This window comes from Topomyia yanbarensis, chromosome 1 (genome assembly GCF_030247195.1).
Source record: "Topomyia yanbarensis strain Yona2022 chromosome 1, ASM3024719v1, whole genome shotgun sequence".
Classification (NCBI taxonomy): domain Eukaryota; kingdom Metazoa; phylum Arthropoda; class Insecta; order Diptera; family Culicidae; genus Topomyia; species Topomyia yanbarensis.
Genome location: NC_080670.1, coordinates 212,865,080 through 212,874,376, shown reverse-complemented (window position 1 = coordinate 212,874,376; position 9,297 = coordinate 212,865,080). Strand labels below are relative to the sequence as shown.

At 41.6% G+C, this 9,297-nt stretch overlaps 1 protein-coding gene across 2 annotated transcripts in view; it reads right to left on the bottom strand.

Annotated features, from left to right (window-relative positions):
• Positions 1-931: 931 nt before the first annotated feature.
• The window catches only part of LOC131691652 (putative carbonic anhydrase 3), a 43,899-nt gene continuing 35,533 nt past the window's right edge, over positions 932-9,297 (bottom strand). The window contains exons 2-4 of one of the 2 annotated variants that reach the window (XM_058978218.1): positions 8,619-8,705; positions 2,500-2,658; positions 932-1,909 (exon numbers count right to left, since the gene is read on the bottom strand). In XM_058978218.1, the coding sequence (XP_058834201.1) occupies positions 1,248-1,909; positions 2,500-2,658; positions 8,619-8,705 (908 nt within the window). In that variant the 3' untranslated portion in view covers positions 932-1,247. The remainder of the gene's footprint in view (positions 1,910-2,499; positions 2,659-8,618; positions 8,706-9,297) is intronic. The other variant, XM_058978225.1, reaches the window with a different exon arrangement.

Below are 9,297 nucleotides of genomic sequence, written 5' to 3'. Positions count from 1 at the left end.
ATCAGTTCGCTTACGGCAGCTATGACAAAAACAGTGAAGCAACTACGTTTGATGGTTTGTAATTATCGCCGGCTCCACCCCGGAGTGGCAAAGTCCGTCACGGTGAGGCACTCTGTGCCAGCCGAATACAACCGAGTACCCATCTACAAGATCCTGCCGCCCCCGGGAGAAATGTGAGAGCATCGAGTGCAAACCGGGTTCCGGTCGTCCAACAAATGTGTGTGATCTGTAGCGTTAGATGGAAGGTAAGGTAGCGAAACTCTTCCGCTCATTGAGCGAGGAGGTCGGTGCGACTGGTCAGATGGTCAAAAAGTATTTAGCCAACATGGACATCGTCATGAGGAAGTCAAGGCCGACCGTGTCGGAAGCCACCCAAAAGCAGCTCTTCTAAAATGTCATCCCTACGAAGCGCAACGCGTAGTCATGGACAACGAGACGTACTTTACGCTCGACGGCCAAGATCGATAGGGGACCGGATGGAGGTAAGCAGCGACGTAAAGTACATCTTCTACGTGAAGTTTCCAAAAAAGGTCCTCTTGCGGCTGACCTTCAGTGAGAAGGGGATGTCAAACTTCTGTGCTTAGTAGCTTGCCGTCAACGGGGAGGTGTACAACACGAAGTGCTTCCCGAAAGTCACGGCCTTCATTAAGAAACTCCACCCGAGGGACGACGTCGTGCTATGGCCGGATCTGAAGATCCCAGTCAATGAGGAGTTATTCCAAGTTTATAAATATGCCAACATCGTAAGACTGATAAGACACGACAAAGTACAGTAGTTGGACATGTAGCGCAAATGTAGAAAGCGAGACTAACTGATGTTATGTAGTCGAGGAAAATGTGGTGGGCATGGTGGGAAACATATTCGGCCACGATAACAATTACACTGAAAAAAATATTCAGAAGCGCGTCACCAAAAATAACAATCCAACTCTTCTATTTTTAGGATTTTATTTTCAACTTTCATATTACTAACATTTTCATCCTTATATTATGAACAATTATAATAATATACTATAACTTTCACGCTGATTCATGGCCACTATTCATGAAACAAGCCAGTACAGAGGTCAACGATAATCTTCGCGAGTTTCGTCTAGTAGCTTTGCTACCTACAAATGCAACTATCACAAACAATTCCATTTGATTTGGCTTCATAATTTGTCTTTTCAATTCATTTTCCATAAAACCACCTATTTACGGACGATATGGCAAGATTCTCCAGCAACAACGACGCAAAAGACACTATTTCACAGCGATAGTTTTCGTGTCCAAACAGCCATCACTACGGTACCGATCAACAGCGCCACCGGTATCCGAACCATCGGGACTCCACTATCCGGGAAATGCATATCGGTGGTGTACACCAGAGCACGTGCATTCAGAGGTTGCAGGGAGCGATAGTTATTCACAAGCTCGTGTCCAGCCGCATCATGGATGGCTTTGAACAGTTCTACCTGATCCAGCGAAACGGGCAAACTTTCGGTAAACACTGTCCAGATGACGGACTCGGCACAGGTCGGTGTAGTCAGCGATCCCTCGTAGCGGAAGAAGGAGGTACGATTCCTCGGCAGGAGATTGTGAGGCGAAAGTTTTCCCTTGAGCGGAGCTTGCTTACCGGCAGCATCACGAATGTCGGTGGAGGTTTCCAGCACTACGTCCAGGTGGGTATTGTCTTGGCTGGATACGTGGAACAGGACACCGATAACTGATACGGCGTTCTTCACGGCAGCCGCTTCGGTTAGTGATTTGTAGCGGGAATCATGATGTACCATGTGGAGTTCCAACGCGTAACGGACACTGTTGATCGTGTGTTCGGAGCCCCAATGGAAATGCATTTGATCTAGAACGAACCTGCCAGGTAGACCGCCACCGTACAGGGTGACCGATGGATCCGTGTTGTCGATTTGTACTGGTAAGTTGAAAAGGCGGGTTAGAATTAGAACTCGAAAAGAAATGAAAACTGGTCAAAATTCACTGGTTGGTTGCTGTTATAATTAGTTTTGACAATGGAAGCGACAAAGTTTCAAATAGTTTATCATTTTTGTCTGGTCTACTACGATCGGAGATTACTGTCGTTTGTCAGTGTATCCGACGCACAAGGCAAATTGATTCGAGTCAAGATGATGGCCAACCTAGCGAATTTCTACTAGTTTTCATACACACTAAACTTTTTTTCTCTGAAGGTCAGTAATTTTTTGATTTTTTAATGCTTAAAGTTTTAGTAATTTGAGAAATCAACTCATTTGACAGAAAAAAAAATGGTGGAAATCAGCAATTGAAATTGTCAAATCAACATTTCGGGCTGGATTATCGTATATTCGGTAATTTCACTGTCAAAATTCATTGCTATGTTTTCAGCAAATTGAGTCTGTCAAATGGATTAAATTCAAATTGCTGATCTTTTCGCATATTGGTTTGCCAAAACTTATAGCTGATCAAAAATCATCGAAATTTTACTGAAATCCTCTACCAAATTTCACTGTGCAGTGATCAACTTACTAGAATGACCCGTGTTGGCCAACTTCGCATTCCGAACCGGATTCATGTAGTTGCTGAAGAGAAACGGCGAGAAGTCGCCCTTGACAGCTGCTTTGTAGGCCAGATCGATCGGTGACTGACGTCGGCCGGTATCGCATTGTCCTCCCCAGTGTTCCTGTTCTGTTTTGAAAGTGAAAGAAAATAAAAATGCGTTATGCACAAATGGGCAGTGATTCAGTGCTGAAAATGGACGCGATGTTAACAGATGGTACCGAGAGCAAAAATCAGTGAGCGCTAAAAATAATGAGGGTTCGGTGAATTCGTACGTATGTAGTTTTTGCACGAGCTGTACACGTCACGGCAACGTAATGTGCATAAATAGGGGAGTCGGCGATCGTTAGGTTACGAATCATGCAGTGATACCTCTAATTTTTGTAATTTGTTTGTTGAATTTTCCCAAAAAAAGTATTAATAGGAAAAACGTTACCTTCAAACCGTTAAATCTTTCTTATAATTTGTAACATAAATCAATAAAACTCAGTTTCTGAGCTTGAATAAACTTACGAACAATTTTTAATTGATTTAAACGAAGTTCTGGTTAGTACTAACGGCGTTACTTGACAGCAGTTTCAGCCACAGGGGTTAGCTCCATTGACAGTTAACCCATTACTTATTGTAGCAATATTTTCATTCAACTTTGTAACTCCATCGGAAATACAAAAAAAATCTAATGACTTAACGACCCAATTGGTTCGTGTACAGCTGACAAGTGTTAGATACAAGATTCATTTCAATTAGCATATATCTGGGTAAATTTCCACCTCGTGTCAAGGATGCTGATTTACGGACTTGCGAACATTATCGCAGCAAAGAGGCGAGTGAGGGTTTTGTTATCATATTAAGCGGATTCCACACGTCCACCACTCGTCGTTTGCGCCTGCTGATCAGGCAGGAACTATAGACAGGGAGGCAGACACGCCTGCTGTGATGGTTGCAATGTTTTGATTCTAGCCAAGCTTATCTTTTGTATGTGAAGCTGAACTACTATCGCTCAGGACGTGCGGCTAAGCCAATTTGTCACTTTTTTCTTATTCTTTTTTTTCTATTAGTTTGTATTCGTAATGCACTATCAGCTGGCTGGTGATCCCTAGCGGTCGGAGTTGTTGTCATGGAATTGTACATCGGTGCTGTAGGTCGTGTCTTTGCTATGGAGACACTTTCGACAGCTGATCGAGTCTTCCGCCTGTCTGTTGTGCGGTGACTGATAACAAATAGAACTTGCGCTTTCTTCGTCGCCGTGGTTAGGCTATCGAGTGAATAATTATTTACAATCAATCCACTAATTATTTACCCGACCAATGTCGGTAAATGGCGGTATGCCTACCGTGGACTAGGTTTCGTGTAGTACTTCAGGTGAATTAGAACTGGAAGCCAGTTTGACTCACCAAGGGTAGCGGCACGATAACACTGCCTAAACACTCGTAAGCGACATTGGGCGGAGGGTCTAATCAATAGTTTGCTTATGGGTCAGTAGTTATAGCGGTTATATGGATATTGTTCGCTTCATTACGTTGGAGGAAGCAGCTTTATCAAATTTCCGTTGAAGCTTAGAGTGAAGCAACGTAGGCACAGCACTTCACTTACACCGAAGGATCAGGTCATCTACCTTCATAAATAGTGAGGTAAATAATGCTATATAAATATAATCAATTGGGTCATTAAATGAACAGTTAAATTCACCTTTTATTTCATAAGCCGATAGACCTCTTCTTTTTAAACATAACAATATGTATGTTGAACCTTTAAAACTTCAGAATGATTTTAAATTAATTTTCTAATAAGTGTAAACACGTCCTCATTTGACACTATCAATCTTCTTCGCCAGTGAATTTAGCGACGTGGGTTAGCATTTTTGACAGGTATCCCAGCAGAAGGATAGAGATCAAGATAGTTCAATGGAAAGTGTGGTCCTGATAGTTCAATATTGCAAAATAATTGTAATTTGTAATTTTGCGTACCAAAAAGTGGAAAAAAAATTTGATTACGTATTTTTAAAGTCAGTTGCATCGGAAAAATTCGAAAACGGCAATGACACAATTGGTGTATCACTTTTTTGTTGAGGTGTTATAGGTTTAAACCAACTTGAGCTCCACAGCTTTTATGAAAAGGGATATTTCATCTTGTTTCACGGTGCCAAGCTAGTTTATAAGTAGTTAAGTTAATAGAAACGCCAGAAATACGACAGTTGTCATAATACAAAAGAAAAAAAAATTGAACTGTTACTTTCCACAATTTAATCAATAATTTTCTTTCAACGCAAGTTAGATCACGATGCTCAGTAAAAGATAACAGGGCCAGCGGAACACTTTTCCCCAGTGGGTACTAAGATTCGGAGTGATTTCTACCCATAGTGACGAAAGTTCAGACCTGGCGTGTGTAGGTGAACAGGAAAATTCCCGGATAATATCTGGTGGCTATTTGGAAACACCCTTAGTTAACGAGCTGTATGGCCGACGGCTCAGAGAAAATGGGTTCGTTGATTGCTGATACTTCAAATGTTCCACAGTTAACTACCAATTACTCCATTCTTTTAAATTTCTTTGCATTAATTTTCCGATCCTTTCGCAGGTATTGAAGCCTGCATGATAGTGTTGGCTAACGGCAAGGTATCTCCAACGACCGACATCCCCTCAGGCTCAATGGAGGTCGATTTGGATATTCCTGCGGTGGCAAAAATAATGCCGATAAGTCCACTTTGCGATACAAATTATATCCATCTAATACAACCGGCACCAGGAATGTCTTCTTCCGAACCAAACATAAGCCATTTAACATCATCGATATATGCGGGATCTAACTAAACACCCGGTCATGTACGAAGAAGTCTTGTCTACGTACCCGCGAGGGAAGTCGAGATTGATGGCGTAGTCTGCTACGTGGGACCTAATTGCGAAGCATGGGGTTGGATTCTTTAAGAACTCTTTGTTATAGTCAGTGAAAATTCTGGTTTCCAAGTGATTGCGTTCGATAAAAATCGAGGAATGTAAAAAAAACCACTAATTTTTCATAAGCCTCATATCGAGCCTTTCGCAGGGTCTGCTCTTCTACACTTTGTTCTTTTGAACGGGGCACGTCTTTTTGTGCCGCGAGGCATAAACTGCCCTCGTCGCAAACCATTGGGTCTACAGCTACATGTTGTAGAAACAAGGCACGATATGAAAAATGAAAAATATGAAAAGTGTTCCTACTGTGGAGAGACTCCGCATGATCTCTCAACATATTCACCATATAAATTATTTGTGGAAAAATTGAAGCACTCTTTTAAAGAACGCTCCGAGAAGAATTGCTAAATAGGGCTACGCAACCGGCCACACCGGGTTTTGGACTGGTTTGATTCTATACACTGCGATTAAATGTCAGACGAAACGAGTACCCGGTGCGAGCAACAGTGAACGGTCCCCCACTACGTGGTGACCAGAGAGTGTTCAGAATTATACGCAAAAGGGTTTTATAAGGACTCGAATCGAATCGCCCGAATTATTCCGAATATACGTGACGTTAGAAACACAAATGAAAAACTTGACAAAAGCTGAAAACGCGGTTATTGGCACCGGTTCGTCGACGGATTAACGAGAGAAAAACTGTTTCAACTGGTGGCTAGGCCGATTCAACCTTTGATCGAAATACACGCAACCAATAATCTTTCGGTGACAACAGCATTCCATGTAGATCACCATTCGAATCAACGCTTCACGATGAAATAATAATGCTGTATATAAACGAAATGATTATTTTTTAAACACGCAAATTTATCTGACAGCACAAATGCTCGCGCTAAGCATTGCAGTGCGCATATTACCGTAACGTTCATCAGAAGATGACAGCTATGCATAGCTTCTATGCTATTTATTATGACAGTAGTGGAGTGGCGAGAGCGACCACATCGTTACAGTTTCTGGAGAAAATATGAGAGTTCCTGAATCCTTTATCTGAAAAACCATACCAGATTATCAGATACAAATATTAGTTAGTGTTCCTTCGCACTGCTCTATTGCGTGAGAAGGCGGACACCTAGGCATTAGAATGTCATTTTTGTGAAAGATCGCGTAATTTCAACGAGTTTTTCAGTATTTTTGTCATAGGACGCCGAAAAATTGGCAAATTTCATGGAACCATGGAAGTTTAGAGATCCCAAATGTATCAACAAACCTTGGTTAAAGGGGATTGATGAGGGTCGTGTCTTTCATTGAGTGATATCTGGGTCATGTTCAATAATTATACGTTGAATGCGCAACTCCGGGATACTGGAGTCGTGGAGAGAGGTTATCACGACATTAAATATGTTGTCTGGTCGTGCGCCTAGTGTTCTAACGCCAGATCTCTTCTAACCGAATATATTCGACCTCATTCCACTGCAAGATGTGCTGGCTATCCTCGATCTCCCCTATATGTCTCTCATATACATATTTTCAATCACCATAGATATCCAAATTTAGTTATCTCTTCTCTCTTGGTAGTTATGTTAGCATCTACCTGGCAATCAGGTCCCAAAAGAGTGCCCAGCGGATCCAAGGAGGTCATTCGGCAATCCGGTTCATGATATCCTGACAGTGATCTTCCGTTTGCCAAAAAGCTGCAAGTTAAATTTCTTCTTTTACCTGTCATTGTTGTCCGCTCTCTCTTGACTTCCCCTGACACGGTCTCTGCCACTCCGGTGTTGAAAACAATCCTTCTTGTGTATGTCTTTTGCCGTCCTTATAAAAGTGTTGCTCTTTCTTTCAATTTTTAATCAAATAATAATTCTTTTAACATATTTCTAACTGCATCCTTTATTCTGAATAAAAATTTCCTTGTTTATAGAAATAAAACATAATTTCAAATTACAATCGAATCCTGATTGTTATCCCACATTCCCACATGAAATTTGTATCTGAATTAAAATATAAAATTGTTGTACGTCGAGAGTTTCGGACGCATTCATTTTGTGCGCGAGACACATACAAGGTTAAGCTCAGGTTGGGGTTTGTTCCAAACTTTCGAGTGGGTAATTCCCCCCCTCAGTTATTTTCTAGTGGGTAGTACTACCCATACTGCCCACGTATTCCGCCGGAAGATAACACTGATTATAATTCATAGGTTCTCTGTTTTCTCAAAGAGCTTAAAAAATAAGTATTCAAAACACTGAAAGAAAATTGCCTAAGTCAATCAAGTCCTTAAATGAGATAGGTTTTGAAAGGGTCAAATTTTATCAAATGAACTAGCTGTTCGACAACTATTTTTTACAAAGGTTCCTTATTAGAAATGTGAGCTTCATTGAAAACATTCCACGCTAAAAATATATTAACCCTGAACCCATTCCCGCACTATTTTTAACACTAAACGTCAAGTTACGGCAGGAAGCCTAGAACAAGGTTTCAGTAACCTACCACTCGCCTGCATATATTTAAACCGAGATTTAAACCCACCTAGTCGCCTTTTCGCTCACTGGGTTACAATGCTCGCACACGAACGCCGCATCAAAAGGATAGCCTACTGCGACTGCAGCATTCGAAACGAACATTTGAAGTTTCGATTTTACCTTTACGCTAGCATCATGGACGATTCTCAAATCAAGCGCCACTCATGACATGTGTAAATTGATAAGCGCCGCCTACCGTGCCTGCCTCCTGCTCTGACTGATGAAGCGAAAATTTGTCTGTGCTTTAATCACGCCGTAATTTATGAGATGCGAATAATGCCACCATTCGTGCTGATAACCTTCAAAGGTCTACCAAATTAATTCTTGATTGATAATAGGACGTTTCACGCCACTCCGTTGATAAATGGATGTCCGTTATTTATGACCGTGGCTATGCTCTCTCTCCCTCTATAGAATAACCGGATTGGCTGCAGAATTTCTCACAACATGCAATCGCCCGGAGAAAGCCAATTGTTCCAGATTAAATTCCCCATTTTGCGACAGGCCGTGAAACATATCCGCTATTTATCTCATTGCAGAACAATTTCTTGGCTGACTTGGATTGTCGTGCTAAGTAAATCGTGCGGGTGGTTTGATTGCTGTAGTTTCGCCACCTTCGGGTCAATCAAAACAAAAACAAAACGTATACCTACGAACGAGGATGATGCATAAATGCACTCACCATTGATGACTCCATTGGATTCCGGTGTCGGGTAGTGCCACTCGTCGGTCCGTGCCACCGCCAGAAATGTCACCCCGAAAATAGCCGCTGAAACGATAGCACATCACAAATTAGAGTTTTGTAGCATGTATTTCTGGATCGCTGCGTGGACAATGGTGGTGAAACGATGCACAATGATACACGCGGTGGAATAAATTGGACCAGACAAGATTTGCCTCAATTGAATCAAATGCGTATGCCGTGATATAGTTTATGGGCGAGATTTGTACTTTTCGGGTCAAACCAGAAGGAGAGTTATGGGATGTGTTTGCGGATTTATTACGTACGAGGTGACCGTGAACCTGGGCGAAAATGATCACTTCAAGTCGGTCAGTATAAGACAATGACCGCGGGATGAGAGTTTTATTACATGCAGATAGCTCGCATTCATATGAGCTTGATAGTGAATTGGACAGTAATAAAATATTGAAATAAATCTCAACTACGCATGAAAGTAATCTAGGATTATGTAAGATTCTGCTTCGTTTCTATGTAACGGGTAATAAACCATGTCGCGCCACTGTTTTAAAAGCGGCATTTCCTGGCTATTAAACTAGGTATCGGTGATGTTGTGCTAACAATCAAAAATGTTTAAGAATTCCGTTAGGAATTTCGCAAACAACAGATTCTACGTTTGGCG